The sequence below is a fragment of the Orcinus orca genome, chromosome 20 (genome assembly GCF_937001465.1).
Source record: "Orcinus orca chromosome 20, mOrcOrc1.1, whole genome shotgun sequence".
NCBI lineage: Eukaryota > Metazoa > Chordata > Mammalia > Artiodactyla > Delphinidae > Orcinus > Orcinus orca.
The window spans coordinates 48,114,015-48,134,580 of NC_064578.1; the positions used below are offsets into that span (position 1 = coordinate 48,114,015).

Here is a 20,566-nt window from a genome sequence, read left to right on the forward strand (position 1 = left end):
TAGATCCATCACCAGTGATGACCCACAATGTTCAGGAATGGGACAGGAGGGCTCAAAGGGGGGTACCTGATCCAGCTGAGGGAGTCAGGAAGGGCTTCCTGAAGGAGGGGACATCCCAATTAAGACGCGAAGAATAAGGAGCTAGGTGGTTAAGGGAAGGGCAGAGGGAATAACATATGTCACGGCCTGGAGGGCAGGAGCCTAGGAGTTCCTAGAAATTGCCAATAGCCCAGTCACGTCCAAAAGGGTGGAAGCAGGCGGGCCCACAAACTGAAAAAACAAAATTGCCACAAGACTAAGGACGCATGCCTCCCCACACCCCCGCCCCTCCCAGCCATGACCTTGGGGTTGAAGGTCTCCATTCCTAAAGGGTAGAACAGCTAAAGGATGCATGGTCTCCGAGGTACCCGTAATTCAGATGTCCTGCCTAGGGGTCGAGGGGCCCCGTACGCCTGTGCTGGGAACCTCAGCAGTAACCACTGTTTTTCCTCCAAGTTTAATTCAGTATCACAGGAGCACCAATAAATAGTTCCTTCCCGCCCCCGCAATCTTCCTCCCACCCAAGGCAGAGCCTCAGCGGCTGGCTTCCGGTCCGGGAAGACACCTGCAGCCCAGAACTGCGCAGCTCAGACCTGCCGAACCGCCGAGCCCACAAAATTCCCGGGAGAGTTCCAAAGGGGCTGGCCCAGGATTTCCAGCAGTGGGCGTGGCTTCGAGGCAGCGCGTGCGGGGCAGAGCCTCGCTGGGATGTCCCCCTGAGAGGATATGTTCACTCAGGGGTCGTGGTTCTCGTCAGCCGCTGTCACGATGACGTCCATCCAGATGCGCATGGCTTCTGGGCTTGGCGCCGCCATGTAGAAAAGGCGTTCGTAGGTTTTGACACAGAACGTTAGGCGAGGGTTCGGGCTCTGGAATAAGAAGCGGAGTGGAGATGGTTATGAGTCCACCCTAGTTGGAATCCCAGCCTTGCTATTTATAGGCTTTGTGGGGTTGGGCACGTTATTTACACTCCCTGAACGTTTCCCCATCTGTCTTCCTAAATGATGCTACCTACTTCGTTGGGTTATGAGGATTAAATGAATTAACACAGGAAGGCGCTTAGAATTATGGGAGCAAGAGGAATTCAAAAAGAGGATGGGGGCTTCCCTGGTGGCGCAGTGGTTGAGAGTCCGCCTGCCGATGCAGGGCACACGAGTTCGTGCCCCGGTCCGGGAAGATCCCACATGCCGCGGAGCGGCTGCGCCCATGAGCCATGGCCGCTGAGCCTGCGCGTCCGGAGCCTGTGCTCCGCAATGGGAGAGGCCACAACAGTGAGAGGCCCGCGTACCGAAAAAAGAAAAGAAAAGAAAAAAAAAAAGAGTACGGACCCATGTCCCAATCCCCCAGCCTACCTTCTCCTATATTAGAAATAAATACAGACATTCAAATTTCCCCTCCCCCCAAAATCTAGGTCCCCCTGGTTTGTAACTGGGAAACACCTAGTGTCTACAACCTATTTATTGAGTACCTAGTTGCCAACCCTGAATTAGGTAAATCCTTTATGTCCATTATCTGTTTCTAACCTTCTCAACTCTGAAGAAATGGGCTGAAGAGTGCCGATTCTGCAGGTGAGAAAACTAAGGCTGGAGAATGGAAGTCACTTTCCTGATGTCCCACAGCTCGGATTCCAGACTAAGCTCTAAAAAGCCACAGTTGCTCTCCAGAGCTTTCTAAACATTGTATGTTTCTGGCACTGCACTTTTATTTTTTACTTATTTTTATTTTTTTGCACTTTTATTTTTATAAAAGTTCCAATTCCTGCGTCCTCTGGGGAAAAATAAATATGATATGACACCATGGGGCCCATCACCATTTGGCAATGATGGGCAGATGCCAACGAATGATTGTCTCCTTTAGATGCTCCCAGGCTGCCTCAGTCCTCACCCTGCCCAATTCAGACATTTATTCTCAACTTGGCATCTGCGTTTGCCAAATTTCTGCTCTAAAACTTTTGTTCCAAGAAAAATATCAGTGGGCTGAGAGCCAAAGACTAAGCTCTTGATTTTTGGTCCCTGCAGTGAAATGATCTGTTGGTTTCCTGTGCTGGATGGAGTACCACTGGATGGAGTAGGGGCTGTGGGTGGCCTTTCCCAGGGATAAGATCAGGCTTGACAGCCGGGGCTCCAACCAGGAGGGCAGAGCAGCACCAAGCAGGGGCTTCACCTTGAAGGCGCAGCGTAAGTGGTCGTAGTAGACTTCCTCAATGGCCTGGAAGTAGATGACGCCTTTGAGCTTGGTCTGTTCTTTGTCTGATGGAGGGAGGTGAGGGAGAAACAGAGCCAGTGATAGGTGTGTATGGTGGGGGGAGCAGGGGAGTCACTGGGCCCAAGTCCCGAGACTGGGGTGGGGGTGAGGAACATGGTGGCAGAGTCTGTAGGTCCCTAAAGTACTGTGGTTGGGAGGTGAGTGCATGTTGACGGGAGACTAGGAGGGAGACTGGTGTGGTGACTTGACAAGACCAGAGAATGAGGTCTGGGGAGTTGGAATCCTAGGTCCCCTAGTGCCTTGGCCCCTGAGAAGGGCAGGGACTCAAGGAGGGATTCAGCGTCATTGATTCTCCTAGAGAGGAAGGAGGAGGGGCCTGGAACCCCAGATTTGTGGGCTGGGCACTGGCAATGCTCCTCTAGGGCACCTTAGGAAAATGGGGTCTGGGGAACCAGAGTGGTACAAAACTGTTACCCATGTTACTGAGGAGGGCTGGCTCACTAAAGGGGAAAGGGGCTGGGGATCCAGACTCGTGGGCCTGAGAGAGAAGGGGGCTGAGGGTGGGACGCCTAGGTTTCTGGGGTGAAAGTCTGTTGTGGTTTCTTCCAGGGTCCTGGGGGCCCGGGTCCCAAGGCAGCCAGGGTGGGCTTACCCGTGTAGTAGGCCAGGCGGCGGGCCTGGCGGTCAAAGCAGAACCACCGCTTCCTCCAGGTCTTGATACGGCCTCCCATCTTCACCAGGGGTCCGCGGCAGTAGCCCCCAGACACCCGTATGTGCGGGCAGCTTTCCGGGTTGTGGCCCCAGCGTTCCAGGTGTTGCCGGAGATCCAAGACCCGAGGGCCAGGAGGGCGGGATGGGGCTGTGGGCGGGGCCTGGGAAAGCAAGAGAAGGGGGCAGTGACTTCATGGGGTGGGGGGGCAGGTCCTGCAGCCTGGACGCCCCCGAGGGGTGCTGGTCAGAGTAGCTCGAGTATAAGGCCCGGCACAGCCTTTCATTAACAATGACGATCAAGATGATATTTCCAACAGCTAAAGCGATGAACTGACACTCTGCCCAGGGCTTTACCAGCGTCCGTTCCTTGACTCCCCACGGCCACCCTCGGGTCAGGGCTACTATGAGCCCCATTTTTCAGATGAGCACACTGAAGTACAGAGAGAAAATAATCCACCCGAGGTCACACAGAGCTTCTAAGTGGCAGAGCTGGGTGGCAAACTCAGGTCTTCCTGACCCTAGCGCTTACCCTGAAACACCGGAGATGTGTTAGAGAAGTGATGGACCCTGGTGGGACCCTCATCTACTGTCTCTGTAAAACAGGGACCAGATAGTGAGTGATCAATAAATGAGAGCACTGTTTCCATCATTATTATTCTTGTTGTGATGAAATTACTGATTATTACCTGTGCTAACAAAACACTTTATAGGTATAATCTGTGTCCCCTCAAACTCTCTTCAAGGGGTAAGTACATCATTGTCCCCATTTTACAGATGTGGAAACCAAGACTCCGAGAGGTTAAGTCACTAGGCCCAAGTCACACAGCCAGAGCTGACGAGCCAGGACTCCCCAGGCAGAGTGTCATCTCAGGAGGCCATAAAGGGGAGAAGAATGAAGGTGATCAAAGTGTCTACTGTTACAAGGCCCAGCCTGATCATACCTATTCTTCCCAAATGATCCCTGCAAAGAATGGTATGATCTCCGTGGTCAAACTGAGGCCTCAGACTTCAGCATGCAAGGGGACCCCCTAGGGATTTTGTTAAAATGCAGCCTGGGATTCAGTCATTCCAGGGTGGGGGTCTGGGGTGAGGGTGAGGTTCTGCACGTCTAACAAGCTCCCAGGGAACAGGGACGCCGATGCTGCTGGTCCGTGGACCACATTCTGAGTATCAAGGGCTGAAAACACTGAAGCAAGGCCAAAGCAAGAATGGATGAGAAACAGAGGTGAGACTCATTGGATGGAGACAGGGGAGAATGAGGAGGAGGGGAAATGGGGAGGAGCCGGGGAATGCACAGGAGGGGAAGGGGTGGTTAAAAGGGAACCCACCAGGGCTACCCTGGTGGCGCAGTGGTTGAGAGTCCGCCTGCCGATGCGGAGGACGCGGGTTCGTGCCCCGGTCCGGGAGGATCCCACGTGCCGCGGAGCGGCTGGGCCCGTGAGCCGTGGCCGCTGAGCCTGCGCGTCCGGAGCCTGTGCTCCGCAACGGGAGAGGCCACAGCAGTGAGGCACCCACTGGGTCATCTCACCAAATCCACACGGTAACACTCCTGATCACCACGTATGGAAGGTTCCACGCTGTGGCTGGCACTGTGCCAAGTGATCACCTTGTTGCCTCTCCAAAACAACCCATTATTGCCCCCATTTGACAGACGAGGAAACTGAGGCTTCTAGAGAGGAACTGACTCATCAAGGTCACCCAGGTAGGATGTGGCAGAGCCGGGCCCCAATCCAGGACAGCAGGGATGGGCTTGGGACTGTCAGCTCCCCCACTGCCCACCCGTGTCACCTCCCTGGAACGCCTGCCCCTCTCGGAGCCTCAGTTTCCCTACACTGAAACTACACTGAAACTCGGCGGTGATCACAGCACCCTCCACATGGGGCTGTTTCACGGATGAGCTCGCTGCTGTCAGGCTTCCTGACCTGGTGATTCCACTTCCAGGTGCGAATCCCGGAGACACACTTGCTCACGGGCACAAGAAGGCAGCTTGAGCCGTAAGGGGGTGGGGTGGGGGGACAGTGCAGTCAACAAGGAACCGTTTAATAAATGATGATGCTACACAGCAGGAGTGCTTCATTTTTAATGAGGTAGAGTTTATGCCTGAAACCAGAAGGCCCCACTGCCCTTCCCAATTTATTTTATTCCTGAACTCTTATCAGCACCTGACGTGCTACTTATTTTACTTACTGACGCTGCTTTTTGTCTCTCTCCCCTGCTAAACGCCAGCTTCTCCAAGGGCAGGGATTGCCACTTTGGTCACTGCTATATAACCCAGGGCCTACCACGCAGTAGGCCCTCTGTAAATACTGGGTTGAAATGAATAAGAATACGCCAAATGGTTGAGAGAACCAAAAGCAGGTTGGGAATGATGTGCTCGGTTACAAGGAGAATAAATTCACCAAATATGGTTTGATCGGTGTGTGTAGGAAAGTATTAAAAAAAAAAGATTTGAACGCTTCTCCGCGATAGAAAACACCTGCACTTCCGGAGGTAAGATGAGGGGAACTTCACTTTCCCCAATTCTGAAGTGTCTGTTATAACAAAAAGTATTCATGTTCTTAGTGTAGGTAGAAATACAATTTTAATAAGGAGCTGTCAGCTAAATCCAGAGTGTGAGAAATTCTACAGGATAAGTGACTTTTCCCACAAATTAATGGCATTTTTTACAGCAGGGAGGGAGGACTCTATCTCAGGGTTTTAAAAGACATTTTAACTAAATGCAGCGTGCATACTTTGTTTGGGTCCAGATTCAAATAACCAACTATAAAAAGACATTTTGGAGACAATTAGGGAAATGTGAATACGGATCATGTATCAGAAAGTTGCAGAATAAATCTCATAAACTATGACAGTGGAATTTTTGTTATGTTAAAAGAAAACCTTATCTATTGGAGATACATAGTGAGATATGAATGAAATGTCTGGAATTTGCTTTAAAATATTCCACTGCAGAGTGGGAATTAGGTGAGGATTCAGTACAACAAAGTTGGTAAGTAAAACAAGATTCAACACTGATGATCACTAGAGCTGCATGGTGGGGGGGTACATGGAGGTTTATTACCTTTGAATATGCTTGAATATTTCTATAATCAGAAGTCTTTTAAAAGAATCAAATAAAAAAAACAAAAATTCAAATAATATTTGAAAGCCCCAGCACGTGGTTACCCTCATTCTGCAGCAACTGCTGACTCTCTGACACCGGCACCCACTTACAGAAGAGGGAACCCAGGCACAGAGAATGGAGCATGTCACCCGAGGACACGCCACGAATACAGACGACCCTGATGGGAACAGGAACTAGGCCTTTCGAGTTCCCCTTCCACGTGCCAAGCCCAGGATACTTTCCTGTGCCGTTGGAGGAGACTGACAGGGTGAGATAAGACAGGGCAGAGGCCAGGGTGGCAAGACAGACCAGGGGAGTAGTGGTTGGGGAGGGTTAGGGGCGGGACTGACCATGATAGCAGGTACAGGGGGGTCTGAGGCACCTTCCGTGCTCCTTCTTGTCCCTTCCTGTGAGTGCAGAAAGAAAACATCAACGAGAATGCTAACCAATAATAAGTGGGAAAAACGTACTGGGTTCCTGGGTCCTGAGGGAGGAGGGGTCAGGGGCCTGGACTCCTGGGTCTGAGGGAGGAGGGGACAGGGGTCTGGATCCTGGGTCTGAGGGAGGAGGGCTCAGGGGCCTGGACTCCTGGGTCTGAGAGGGGAGGGGTCGGGGGTCTGGATCCTGGGGCTGAGGGAGGAGGGAGGGGCTGCCGTCTCACCCTGGCCTGGAGCAGCCGCTCCCTCTCTGCCACAGCCTGCTGCAGGAGGTGTTCCATACGGGCAATGTCCGGGTGGAGGGCCCCACAACTGGGAGCAGAGAACAGAGACACGCAGGTTACAGCAGCCCGACTTCTTCCCCCCATCTCCCCACCTTCTCCCTGATGTCTCACCTATTTCTGGGGCCACAGTTCAGCAGCTGATAGAGGGGGTGTCTCCCGGAGTCTCTGGCTGAGGACAGGAGGGCCGAGGCCTCCAGGGCTCCTGCGGGGAGAAGGGCTGGGGGGCTGGGATGCTCCCGTGTCTAAGCCCCCCCACCTCTACCCCAACAGAGGCAACCAGGTTCCTCCATCCTGTGCTGCAGGAGGGTGGTTAACGGGGGAAGAGCCTACGCAGGGGAGGGGTACGTACTCACCAGTACAATAGAAGGACAGAGGCCGGGGGGATCCCCTCTGGCTCACTCTCTCTCCCCTCTTCCGGGGCAGGCTTCCAGTCCCCTGGAGGCCAATGGAGCCCTGAAAACACACAACGCCCACGCACACAAGAAAAGATGCTGAGGCTCCACCATGAAGCTGGAGAACTGCCAAGTAAAACCACCGTCTCACTGGCACAGATCAAAACGCCACTGCAAACGTGATGCTGAGTGAAAGCAGCCAGTTACAAAGGACCACACGGTGTAACGTCCAGAACGGGCAGATCCAGGGAGACAGGAAGCGGGTTAGCGGTTTCCAGGGCCTGGGAGGACAGGGGAACTGAGGGGTGATGGCTAAAGGGTATGAGGTTTCTTTAGGGATAACGACTATGTTCTCAAATTGATTGTGGCTGCACAACTCGGTGACTAAAAACCCCTGAATTGTACGCTCTAAACGGGTGAATTGTAGCATAGGTGAACTATATACCTTGATAAAACTGTTAAAGAAAACCCCAAAAGCCCGCGGTGTTGATGGGAGTGTGCGAAACCCAGGTGTGCTCCCACAATGCTGGGGGCCGTTTTATTGCAACAACCGTTATGGAGGCCAGTTTGGCTCCTTTTTTAAAGTCAATGAAAAAAAAAAAGAAAAGGAAAAGAAAAACAAACAAAAACAGAAAAGAAAATCAAAATGACAAATGCATAGGTAACTTTGAGCCCCAATTCCACTTCTAGGACTATATCTGTGGAGACACTCAGACATGTGCAAAATGACCTGATTTCAAGGTTAATCCCCAAAGATGCCCGGAGACCACCTAAGTGCCCGTCAAAAGGAGGCAGGGATAAACTAGGGATCATCTGCATGGAAGAAAACTCCAAAGCATATATAAAAAGGAGGAGGATGCTGTTTATATCAGACAGAATAACAGGGCTTCCCTGGTGGCACAGTGGTTGAGAGTCCGCCTGCTGATGCAGGGGACACGAGTTCGTGCCCCGGTCCGGGAAGATCCCACAAGCCGCGGAGCGGCTGCGCCCGTGAGCCATGGCTGCTGAGCCTGCGCGTCCGGAGCCTGTGCTCCGCAACGGGAGAGGCCACAACAGTGAGAGGCCCGCGTACCGCAAAAACAAAAACAAAAAGAGGGGGAAAATATATACATGACTGTTTAAATACAGAGGATCTCTGGGAAGACGGGAGACACTAGTAACCCTGGCCACCCCTGAGAGGTGAACTGTGTGGATGAAAACAATGGTGGGAAAGGTCTTTTCTCTGACTATCCTCCCATGACCTTTGAACTTGGAACAAAAGGAATATTAGTTCAAAAAATAATAACAAACATGATAACCAAATGCAACCTGTGTTCCTAGATCAGAAAAAAATTTTTCTTTTTTTGTTTTTTGCTTAAAAAAAATTTGTGGGACAATTGGCAAAAATATGAATCACATCTGTGGACTTGAATAATATTGTCTCAATGGTAGCTTCTGAATGTGATCGCTGTACTGTTGTTATGTACGAGAATGGCCTTGACCTTAGGTAATAAAAGTAGAAGTATTTAGGGGTAAAGAGGAATCATGCTTCAGAAAAGAAAAATAAACTGTGTGTGTGTATGTGGGTGGGTGTGTACAGAGAGAGAATAAGAAAGCAAATGTCAAATGTGGTAAAATGTTAATCACAGAATCTGGGTGACAGGTATGCAGGAATTCTTTCTACTATTCCTGCAATTTCTGTAAGTCTTAAATCATTTCAAAATTAAAAAAACTACCAAAAAATGAAAACAAAATTATTTGAGAGTAATAAAGACAGAAAACTGAAATAATTTCTTAAAGAAAAAAAGAGCAAAAACTCTGTGTGGATAATAAAAATAAATAAGTGGCATAATTTGAAGACCAGTAGGGATACTCACTGCTCAAATATATGTAATCCACAGGTTAATAATAATACTAAAATAAAAATTGCATTGGTCACCTTGGAGGATGCAGGAGAACCAACTCTATTCTGAAGACAGGAGAATGAAGTGAAACCATTAAGCATTTTCCCTGCATGTCTTACAAAAACCATATCCCTGGGTAACCAAATAATTAATGAAGGCAAGTCCCTCTTTTTTTTTTTCTTTTTTTTTTTTGGGCCGCACCACCCGGCATGTGGGATCTCAGTTCCCCTCCAGTAGAAGCTCAGAGTCCTAACCACTGGACCGCCAGGGACCCCCTGGATGTGATTTTCTAGATTCGTATTATTTTAAAACGTTTTTTAGAATAGTGACTAACATTTATCAAGTGCCTAACAGTGTACTTGGCCCTCGGAAGACCATTTAAGCTTATAAAAGCCCTGGGAGTCGGGAAAGTTTCGCTCTGCTTCACAAAGAGGAAACCGAGTCCCAAGTTCCTGTGGTTCTTCACTCTTTCCTGCCTTCAACTGATATTCCCAGCACTCCCCAGCTGAGAGACCTTAGATTGTTGGCACTGAGGGAAAAGGTGGGTAAGAGAGACCTAAGCCTTGTCTCCATGGCGCTGACATTGTAGGAACTGAATGAGGCATCGTATAAATAAGTGTATCATCAGAAATTGCTGTGAGTGAAGAGTGTGTTATAAAACGGTGATATAAAAAAGGATCACCTTCCAACTGGAAGACCAGGAACAGCCTTCTGAACACTGGACCTAAGGCCCAAAAGATAAGAGCTGGCCAGGGGAAACTCCCTGAGAGTCCAGCAGTTAGGACTCCGGGCTTTCATTGCCAAGGGCCTGGGTTTGATCCCTAGTCAGGGAACTAAGATCTCACAAGCCCTGTGGTGGGGCCAAAAAAAAAAAAGTTGGCCAGGGGAGACTGAGGGGAAGGGTGTTCCAGGTGGCAGGATCAGCAAGTGCAAAGGCCCTGAGGCAGGAACAAGTATGGAGTGCTGGTGGGTCAGTGCTCCTACAGCTGAGCAGTCAGTACAGGGAGGGGAATGGTGAGAGGTGGGCAGGGGTCAGACCACACAGGGACTTGTGGGCCATGGTGAGGAGACTGGGGGAATCATGGAAGGCTTTTGGTGGGAAAAGCTGAAGTAGGAGGGATGAAGATCACTCTGGCTGTTGTTTGGGTAATAAATTATTGGGAGACAAAAACTAAAATAGAGAAGACCGGTGAGGAGGCTGGTATAGGGTCACTAAAACCAGAGATGAGGGTGGGAGTGGGTGGAATAAGAATGATAAAATTACAATAATACCAATCAATATAACTCTAATCACAGTAACAGGTGCCCACATTACTGAGCACCTGTTATGTGCCAGGCATCAATCACACTAAGAGTTTTAATGCATTAACCAATGAATGCTGTTATTATTCCCATTTTGCAGCTAAGTAAATTGAGGCACAGAGCTGTCTCTAAGGTCAGCCAGCTAGGAAGTGGCAGAACAGGTACTGGAACCCAAGGTACTCTTAGTCATCACATGATCCTGGCAAGAAGGTATAGAATTTGAGAAGGATTTAATAGGACTTGGAGGGAGAGAGAGGAAGGCGCAAGGAGGAGTCATTTGTTAATCCCTGCATTCATTTATCCACTTGTATATGGTTTATCTGGCTGAGTAAATAAACACTCCCTGGGCTCCCCGTGTATCCCGAGGTCCCCGGTCACTCCCTCTGAGCTGGTGCTAACCAGTTACCCACTTAGGTTCTGAAGGATCCCTGAGAAATCCTCATCTCCTGAAAGGCACAGGCTGTGGAAACAGGCAGCCTGGCTTCAAACCTAAGCTCTGCTGCTTAGCTGGGTGTGTGACTTTGGTAAGTCACGGCTCTTCTCGGGGAGATTCCCCCTCTGTAAAGTGAGCAACGTCCCGCTGCCCTGCCATGGCTGATGCAAGGATTCAACGGGTGACCTCATGCAAAACACACAAAAGAGTGCCCAGCACGGCCGCCAGCGTCCAGGGGTCAGTGTCTGGCCCCCAGGTGACACCCAGGTGCAAGGTGGGTAGGGGATCCACCTGGCCTTATAAGTTCCATGTACACAGGAGCCAATGACTCAGGTAACACCTCTATAGGAATGGACCCAGCTTCCCACCAAGTATTTATAGATATGCAATTTACTTATAAGGGTCATATTTACCCTAAGTCACGTTGCCTGGCAACACAGCTGACCGTCCACCTTTATCAAGCTTCCAGCTAGAAAGTTACAAAAGCTCTGCTAACCCTTTACCCAGATAATAACAAGACCTTCTTCTGAGCAAAAAAGAAAATTATATATACATAAAATTTCATGAATATGTAACGTATATTATTGCATTGTATATCCATGAAACAATAATTATACAATATTAGTATATAATAATATAATATATATTAGGTTGAAGCACTTCAAACGGTCAGTATTTGATGTTTCTCACCTCCAAATAATAGCAACTTCATGCGGCTCGAAGGCATAAGATGGCTTTGAGCAGATCCTGGCCTACGTTAAGCTCTTAAAATTAATATTAATATGAATATTGTTAATATTAATTAATAAGATAATGTTGCATATTATATTAGACAATAGAAACAATTAAATATTATAACAGACAACATTAATTAGATAATAATTGATATTAATTTGTTATTATTATTGTGGGTACAAAGACACACATACATGGATCTTCCTAACAGCATTGCTTAAACTGCAAAAAAACTCCAATCACTGTCCTCAGAGGGAGGGCTGGCTCAGTGCCTCCACGTAGAAGTGTGTGCCACACAGAAGCTCAGAGTGGTTCAGAGCACAGGCTCTGAAAACAGAGTGCCTGGGTTCAAATCCCAGCTCTGCCGCATACTAGCTGGTTAAGAAACTTCCCCTTTCTGCCTCAGTTTCTTCATCTATAAAATGGAAAGAAGAACCCAACTTGTAGGGTTGTTGCAAAGACTCAATGAGTGAATCCACGTGAGGCATTTAAAACAGTGCCTGGCATGCTATGAAGACTCCACAAATGTTAACTGTCATTATGGTTGTTATTGTTTATATCATTATTACAGAGCCATTGAAAAGGAAGCGGCAGCTCTAAATGTCTCAGTGGAAAACAATCTCCACGACAGAGTCTTAAGCTAGAAAATAAAAGCCAACTAGTAGCTAACAGACATGTTTCTGAAAAAAACATTTACATGATAGAAAAAGAGCTCCCAATTTCTAAGCGCTGGCCCCCTATCCACATGACTGAAACAAAACTCTCTTCATTGACTATTCACCCCTACCTCACACATAGCACTCTGCCACTGTCTACTCTATTTCATTTTAAAAGTTGGTAGCCGGACTTCCTTGGTGGTCCAGTGGGTGACACTCCACACTCCCAATGCTGGGGGCCCAGGTTCCATCCCTGGGTTTCATCCCTGGTCGGGGAACTAGATCCCGCATGCCGCAACTAACAGTCCTCATGCCACAACTAAAAAAGATCCCACATTCTGCAACAAAGATCCCGCGGGCCACAATTAAGACCCGGCGCAGCCAAAATAAATAAATAGATAGATAGATAGATAGATAGATAGATAAATAAATATTAAGAAAACAAGTTGGTAGCAACATACTCAATAAATGTTTTAACCCATTAATAAGCTGGGATCCCCGGCTTTAAGAAGATCTGGAAGAAAGGATATTCAAGAAACAAGTAGCTGCCCTGCTTTTGGGGAGGGAGCCAGGGGCCAGTGGGATGGGGGGAGGAGGTCTTCTTATCAATATGCCCTGTTGGGTGGCTTTTAAAATTTACACCTGGGTAGGCACAGTCACATTTCTCCGGGGGAGGGGTGGGGTGTGAGGCAGAAGAAAGAAAATGAATAATAAAGCTGGAGGCTGATAAACATTAATACCACTTGATCGGCCTTCCCTCTCCCCCAGGCCCACCGCAGAGAAAGCCACAGTTACCAGTGAGACCCGGGGTGACGAGGCATTGGGGGGGCACCTGGAGGGAGCTGTGAATGGAGAAGAGGCAGGAAGAGGTGGCGGCGGCAGCGTGAGCAGTGGGGTCCTGGAGAACCAGCAACTGGCGATCTGTCTTCTGGGTGAACAGGAGCTGCAGGAGAACAGGTGGGGTGGCTGGCCACTGGAAGGATGCTCTGGCCCAAGCCTCCAGAGCCAGCCCACTTCTTGGATGGAAAAACAAAGGCTCAAGGTCCCAAGAGAGCTGAAATGTGGTCTCGGTGAGGGAGGACTATGGGCAGAGATGTCTGGTTCCCTGAGGAACCTGGAGGCTGGACCTCCTGCGTCCCAGGGGGAAAAGGGATTAGGGGTTGAGAATTGTGGATCCCAAGGGAGAAGGGGGCAGGGGGCCTGGACTCCTGGGTCTGAGGGAGGAAGGGGCTGACAGGCGCATGAAACCCCCATACCTTGGTGAGGGCCTGGCTGGGCTCAGAGAAGTCCTCGCCAGCGGTTCCCTGAAGGCAATTAAGCTTGAGAAGTCTGCTCCGTTCCTAGGGGACAGCAAGACATCAAGGGCTACCACGCCTCAGGGTCGGAAAGGGCCATCCCAGCAGCTCTCCCTGATGCCAGGAGACACCTGGGGTGCAGGGAGGCAATGGGATGCCCTAGGGGGAAGTGAGGCAAGTGGGACAGGTGCCTGGGGTGAACTTACCTGGGTCAGGGCCTGAAGGGCCTCCTCCTTCTTCTGGCTCAGCCCCCGGCTCTCAGCTGCCATCTGCTCCCCCAGTGACTTGAGCTGCTCCTCCAAGACCTGGATCCGGCGCTGCAGGGCACCCCCAGAGCCTGGTTACTCAGCTGCCCCAGGGTCCCCAGGCTGGTTCCCCCAGAATCAGGTCCTCCTTGAGAGCTTGGGGCTTGTTCCACCCCATAACAGAGACCCTGGCATTTGGGTGCCTGGGAGGGGGTGGGGGACTTAGACTTAACCTCCGTGGTGTCCTCCTCCCCTTTGGGGGGGGTCCAGAGAGACTTGAAGTTGAGTTGGAGGGATGGAGGATCCAAAATCCAGAGACCGAGGGAGACGGAGACACAGAGAAAGTCACCGTTGCCAAGAACAGAGAGAGAAAGAAAGGGAAAGACAGAGACAAACCAGAAGAGATACAGAAAAGAACCAAGACAGACCCCAAAAGACAGAGATGCAGAGACAAGACAGAAACAGCACAGAAACAGACAGAAGCCGTGAGACAGAAATGGGAAAAGAGACAGTGACAGGAAAAAGGTCCAGAAATAGAGGTGGGGAAAGGAGACCCACATTAGAACTTTCTAAGCCAAAACCCTGGGAACCTTTGTATTTTTTTTTTTTTTAACCTTTGTATTAAATACAGTCAAAATGTTGCTTTTTCCATTGGGACTTGTCAGTCCCTTGAATGTGAAGCCCCTAGAAAGGACTAGTGAGAGCATCATTTGGGATGAGGGCTTGAGAGGCAGGGAGCCTAGTGGCGAAGATCTAGTGGGTTCAGATCCCAGCTCTGTCCTTTATGAACTAAGTGACCTTGGAAAAGATTACTTGAGCACCTTGACCTTGAGTTTCTTCACTTATAAAATGGGAAAAAATATTAAGACGTGTCTCCCAGGATTGTTGTAAGGATTCAATGACTCAATATTCGTGAAACATTTAGGACCAGCACATGGTAGATGCTCAATAAATGTCAGCAACTGTCATTACTATTTTGAAGTACGTGACACAGGGAAGACACGAGGACAAAGAAGGGAGCAGAGGAGACAGAGGGCAACGGCGAGGGAGGCAGGGCTAGCCCAGCCCGACTCACCCTGTGCTGCACCACGCTGGCCTGGAGTTCCTGGACCTTGGGGTCTAGTGCCCGGGCCCTGGGACTGTCCCAATCCTCCTCCCACTGGCTCTCCCGCTCCAGCTGCTGGAATTCCAGGTCCTCATAGGCACGCTGGGCCACATCCAGCTGTTCCTTCATCTGTGGGGGAAACACAAAAAGGCTGGAGGCCTGGACCCCTAGGAACCAGGAGGGTAGTGGGCTGGGGCCAGGAATCCTGGGCAATGAGGGAGGATGGGGCTGAGGATCAAGATTCCAGAGTCCTGGGGGTTAGGGAGCTGGAGCCCGAGCTACTAGGTGGGTGGGAAGCAGAGGACTGAGGGCCTGGATGTTTGGGTCCTGAGTGGCCTGGACACCAGGTCCCTGAGTGGGTCCAGTGGACCCTCACCTCCTGCACTCCCTGCAGAAGCCGCTCACGCTGGTCTTCCGGCTGCAAGTCGAGCTGCCCCTGGGCCTCCCGGAGTCTCTGGCGAAGACCCTCCACACGATCCCGCTCCTGGCTCAGGTGCCTCTGTTCCTGAATGAACAACCAGGCTCTTAGCCTCCGCCTGAGCACAGGGAGGGAAACAGAGGCCAGCGGGGGCCAGGCCAGCCAGATCTCAAATCCCTCCCTGTCTGGGGTGTTGGCTCTATGAGGGCAGGGACCCTGTCTGACTGGTTCACACTTACACAGGCCCACCCAGGGCAGGTGTCAAGTAAACAGCTGTTTAAGAAATGAATGAGGGGACAGATGAATGGATAAAGAAGATGTGGTGTGTATATACACAATGGAATATTACTCAGCCGTTAAAAAAATGAAATAACACCATTGCAGCAACACGAATGGAACTAGAGATTATCATACTAAGTGAAGTAAGTCAGAAAGAGAAAGACAAATACCATATGATATCACTTATATGTGGAATCTAAAATATGACACAAATGAACTAATCTACGAAACAGAAACAGACTCACAGACATAGAGAACAGACTTGTGGTTGCCAGGGCTGGAGATGGGGGAGGGATAGATTGGGAGTTGGAGTTAGCAGATGCAAACTATTATATACAGAATCGATAAACAACAAGGTCCTACTATATAGCACAAAGAACTATATTCAATATACTGTGATAAACCATAATGGAAAAGAATATGATGAAGAATGTATATATATATACATATAACTGAATCACTTTGCTGTACAGCAGAAATTAACACAACATTGTAAATCAACTATATTTCAATTAAATAAGTTAAAAAAAATGAATGAGGGAATGAGTGCAAAATGTATCCAGGCTGGGTGATTGATACTGGGGACCCAGAAGGGGGTCTGACCTGGACCCTGTGCTCCAGCAGGGGACACAGCCAGTTACAGTCTGGGACAATCAGGGCAGTGAAACACAGAGACTGTGGGAACCCAGAACATGGGGAGCAATTTCTACTGGGGTAATCCTAGGCTTCCTGGATGTGAGGATTTTAAGGTGAATCTCAAAAAAACAGGGAGTATTTGGGAATTCCCTGGTGGTTCAGTGGTTAGGGCCCCATGCTTCATTGCAGGGGGCATGGGTTCGACCCCCGGTCAGGGAACTAAAATCCCACATGCTGTGTGGCGTGGCTAGAAAAAAAAACACAAAAAAACAGGGAGTATTTAGACTGGTGGAGACAGAGGGGGCTGGAAGGGCATTTTGGATAGAGGGGAACAGCATGGAGCAAATGAATGGAAGTTGAAAAGTACAGGAAGTGTAGGGACAAACTCTGGTCAAGAAGGGAGAAGGTGGGGTAGAGGGAAGAGATGGGGAGCACAGGTGGGACATGACAGTGGAAAGGCAGGCAAGGTGCAGCTCACATTCGGTTTGGCCCACCAGGCTGAGGAGCCCTTATCCTGGGGCAATGGGGAGTCATAGAAGGACTGAAAGGATCTAGGTGTGGAATCATCCCTCTGGGAGATAGGCTTAAGGGGTTGAGACCAGCTCCTTCATGAGTCCTCCAAGCAATGAGTGAGGTGAGGTCTAAGCAGTGCAGATGTAAAGGAGACAGATTAGAAAGAGAGGTTCAGGGAGCACAAAGAACAGGACATGGTGACTGACAGGCTTGGGGTGAGAGATAAGGAGGCACGCAGAGCGAGGCTCAGGACTCTGACCTGGTGGCCAAAGGGACAGTGAGACAGGGACAGTGTGGAAAAGGGAGTTGCTGAGGTCAGCTTTGGATAAGGTGAATGAGAAGGGGCCAGACTCCTGAGTCTGAGGGAGGAGGGGCTGGGGGCCTGGACTCCTGGGTTAGAGGGAGGAGGGGCTGGGGTCTGGAATCCCAGGTCCTGGGGGAGGAAGGAGCTTCTAGGAACCAGTATCCTAGGAAGTGGGACACGTAGGTCTACATTTTGAGAGAGAAATCAGGGCTGGGAGAAATATAGGCTCTTTGAAGTAAACGAAGACTCAGGACCCAGCCCCAGGAAATTCCAATATATAAGGGCAAAGAGAGAGTTTGATAGAATTACAAAGTTACCATTTTCCAACCTATAGTGCCAGCTGGTCCAAGCAATGACCACCAATGGATGTTAAAGCCTTTAGGTAAATAACTATTATGAAGGGGTAAGACTGACCTCACTGAGGTCTGGAGGACCAGAGACAATGTCCCCCTGACCCAGCACACAGGAAGCACTACAGCACATCTGAATTTGACCCAGCCTCTACATCTAACCAACCACCCGCTTCCAGGAAGAGAAATGAGATAAAGGACACCCCAGGCATGCAACTGGTCACACACTGACCATGGAACAGAAGACTTGGTTTCTCCAACAAATAGTACAGTAAGCAGGGACCATTAGACGTGAAACAATATACACAAGGCATTTCACCAACTACAATATACTGGCCTTTGGGGGACCAGATTCAAACAGCCAACTGTTAGCTGTTTTTGAGACAACCTCAGACCCATGAAAACTGACTGGAAATGAGATGGTATTAAGAACTTATTAATTCTTCAGGTGTGACAATGATATGGGGATAATGTTTTTTAAAAGGAGTTCTTATCTATAAGATAAGAACTAAAGCATTTACAGGCAATATGATGTCTGGGATTGGCTTTCAAAACTAGGGACAGGGAAGCCAATTGGGGGATAGGAAACAGGAATGGAGGATTAATCCCTGCTGAAGCTGGGGAGCACGCCACCTGGCAGCCCGTCGGACTCCTCTATCTTTGTTGGTTTGATGTTTTTCACAATATGACATTTAAAGAGCAGAGAGAGATGGGGCAAAGGAAGATGAACCAGTGAGTCAGGCCCTAAAGTCATGGACAAGGAGGGAGGAGGGAAACAGGAAGAGGCATAGGCCCACTCCCTGCACCCTGCCCCCAGCCCAAGGATCCCCATTTGGGGAATGGGGATAACCTCAGGGCCCAGGGCCCAGAAGCACCACAAGGAATGTCTATCCAACAAGGAAGAAAACTGAGGAGGAAGACCCAGCAGGGCAAACAGACCTGTTCCCGCTGCTCTTGGACGCCCTTTTCTGAGTCCACCTGCTGCCCCAGCAGTTCCCAGAGCTGCTCCTCCTTGCGCCAGACGGCCACTCGCTCCCCAGCCAGTTCACCCCGAAGCAGGGTCACCACCACCTCCATCTGCGGAGAGAACATAAGGCCTGGGACCCAGAGGCCTGGGTCTGAGTAGGAGGGGGCGGGGGGCTCGGACGCCTGGGTCTGAACGAAGGACCTGTGAATCTGAACTCCTGGATTCGGAGAGAGGATGGAGCTGGGCTCCCGCAGTTGGAAAGGACCGGGAGTCTGGCCCTGCGGGGTTCCCCAATAGTTGGGGGCAGAATTCCCAAGAGGTCTGCAGCCTCACCTGGATCCTCAGTTCCTTCCTCTGACGCTGTAGCTCCCTCACTCGCTGCTCCAACAAAGCCACGCGAGTCAGTGCCTCCAACTGCTGGGCTCTAAGCCGCCGCGCCGCCCCTCGCACCCCTTCCCCAGCCTGAGAGGCTGCAGGTGGCGTGGCCGGGATCTGAACGGAAGGCGAAGCCTCCACCTGCGGTAGAAGAGGGCGTGGTCAATTGGGGAGGACTCGCCCCCTGCAGTCACTAAATAGGTCTGTTCTCCATCCCAAACATCCCCTCAGGCGGTCTGAGTCGGCGTTTAACTCTACCACCAAGTTCTTTTAATTCAAGGAGGGGAAGGTGCAGGTCCAGGGATCGCTCGGCCCCGGGAGGTGGCCCAGGGGCTCGCAGTGCCCAGGGGCACAGAGCCGACACAAGGATGGTGTTTCTTTTCCTTTATCCAGTTCCCATACTCTTGGCGTCACGTCTTCGAAGGTCCTGCATCTCTTTCTCTCCCCCCGGGTCTCCTTGAGTCTTTCCCCCTTTTATCTGGGCTTCATCTTCCTGACCCAGTATCTGTCTTCCGTCTCTGAATCGCTATTTCTCTTTCTCCCTTGGAGTATCTCCGTCTCTCAAGGTTTCTCTGTCTCTCTTTCTGTTTCTCTGAGCATCTTTGTTTCTGAGTCTGTGTCTCTATCCCCATCTCTCTGAGTCTCTGTCTCTGGTCTTTCAGTGTCTCTAACTCTTTTGGGTCTGTCTCTCAGTCTCCCTGTCTCTGTCTATCTGGTCTTTCTATACCTGTCTCTCTGTGTCTCTGTCACCCGTTTGGGTCTGTCTCTCTGGGTCCCCCCGTGGCTCTCGCCCTCCGGGTCCCTCACCGCATCGCGGCTGCTCTCCGTGCTGCTGCCTTCTCCCGCTTCTTCCTCTTCCTCCGTCTGCTGCTCAGCCCCTTGGCCGCTCGGAAGCTCTGCTGGGGCCTCGGGCACCTCCTGCTCGCGGGAGTCCTCGGGGAGCTCCCGGGGCTGGGCGGCCCCTTGAGATCGGACCTCCGCGTCGCACTCGGGGACCGCGGGCGGCGGGGTCCCCTCGTCCGGGCTGCTCCGTGTCTCCATGGCCTCTGCGGACTCCTGTCGGGTGGGCGGAGCCTGGAGTTCGGGAGGCGTGGCCCGGTAGCGTGGGGGCGGGGCCCAGGAGGGCTCAAGGCCCCGCCCGAAAGCTCTGGAGAGCGCTCCAGAGGCGGGGCCTAAGAGTTCAAAGGAGGCGACTGAGCATTCCTGAGGCTCGGCCTGGAGTTTCTAGGGGCGGAGTTCGATGGCTCGTGGGGCGTCACTCCCTCGGAGGCTTGACCAGAATTTGAGTCCGGGGTCCTAGTCCGCCCCCTACCGGCCTCTCCCTGCTATCCAGGTGTCGAGCCTTGTACTCTCACAGCAGCCCCGCACAATCCCTTGGACCACTTTAGAGGGACCCTAACACCTTCTCCTTCGCGGACTCAGGAGTCGGGTTCCGCCGCGTCCTCTCTGGAGCCCAGTAATCTCAGCTCCGACCCCACTGTGCAAGGGAGCGGGCCCCCTGCCGCCTCACCGAGGGATCCAGGAGTCGGGGCTCCTGGTCTCCCTCTGGACGAACCAGGGGCCTTGAATCCTCGGCTCCTCCTGGAGCTAGATTCCAGAACTCCAGCCCCCTCCACCACCCAAGCCCTGGCCCCCTCACCGGCTCAGGCTTCGGCGCGCTCCCTTCTGCGCTCCGGCGCTGCAGTTTCTGCCCACTAGACAGGTGGCTGGAGAAGAGGGAGGAGAGAGAGGCTGCTCTGTCCCCCTTCCCAGCAGCCCGGAAGTGGATGGGGACAACAGGTCCAACAGCTCTCGAGGGAGGAGGGAGCGACCAGCTTGCCCCGCCCGCAGCCGCGGCATCCGGCCATCCCGGCCCCACCCTCGGAAAGCCCAGCATGACGACCCCCCAACTCTGCCTCC

At 51.1% G+C, this 20,566-nt stretch overlaps 1 protein-coding gene across 7 annotated transcripts; it reads right to left on the reverse strand.

Annotated features, from left to right (window-relative positions):
- Window positions 1–480: 480 nt before the first annotated feature.
- PHLDB3 (pleckstrin homology like domain family B member 3) lies at window positions 481–20,447 on the reverse strand. 7 transcript variants are annotated; one of them, XM_049703732.1, is made up of 16 exons: window positions 20,307–20,430; window positions 19,475–19,723; window positions 18,626–18,808; window positions 18,265–18,402; window positions 15,202–15,330; window positions 14,796–14,954; window positions 13,682–13,792; window positions 13,437–13,520; window positions 13,013–13,123; window positions 7,133–7,232; window positions 6,891–6,996; window positions 6,720–6,807; window positions 6,409–6,465; window positions 2,897–3,116; window positions 2,203–2,288; window positions 481–908 (listed from the first exon to the last, which is right to left on the reverse strand). In XM_049703732.1, the coding sequence occupies exons 2-16, from the start codon at window positions 19,706–19,708 to the stop codon at window positions 774–776; spliced, it is 1,941 nt and encodes a 646-aa protein (XP_049559689.1). In that variant the 5' UTR covers window positions 19,709–19,723; window positions 20,307–20,430; the 3' UTR covers window positions 481–773. The 7 variants fall into 7 exon arrangements, with proteins under 7 accessions (XP_049559689.1, XP_049559691.1, XP_033286724.2 ...); XM_049703734.1 differs by having other exon boundaries at window positions 6,891–6,981; window positions 20,307–20,429; XM_033430833.2 differs by lacking the exon at window positions 481–908 and adding an exon at window positions 915–1,280 and having other exon boundaries at window positions 19,475–19,839; window positions 20,307–20,447.
- Window positions 20,448–20,566: the final 119 nt, after the last annotated feature.

What these genes read in the sequence shown, in the direction of transcription:
- PHLDB3 (XM_033430833.2), bottom strand. Translation starts at nt 19,708, where the DNA reads ATGGAGACACGGAGCAGCCCGGACGAGGGGACCCCGCCGCCCGCGGTC. An exon ending in CCAGCGTGGTGCAGCACAGG is followed by an intron (nt 13,793 to 14,795) that starts GTGAGTCGGGCT and finishes GGTGCCCTGCAG; the next exon opens with CGCCGGATCCAGGTCTTGGA. An exon ending in AACTGTGGCCCCAGAAATAG is followed by an intron (nt 6,808 to 6,890) that starts GTGAGACATCAG and finishes CTCTGCTCCCAG; the next exon opens with TTGTGGGGCCCTCCACCCGG.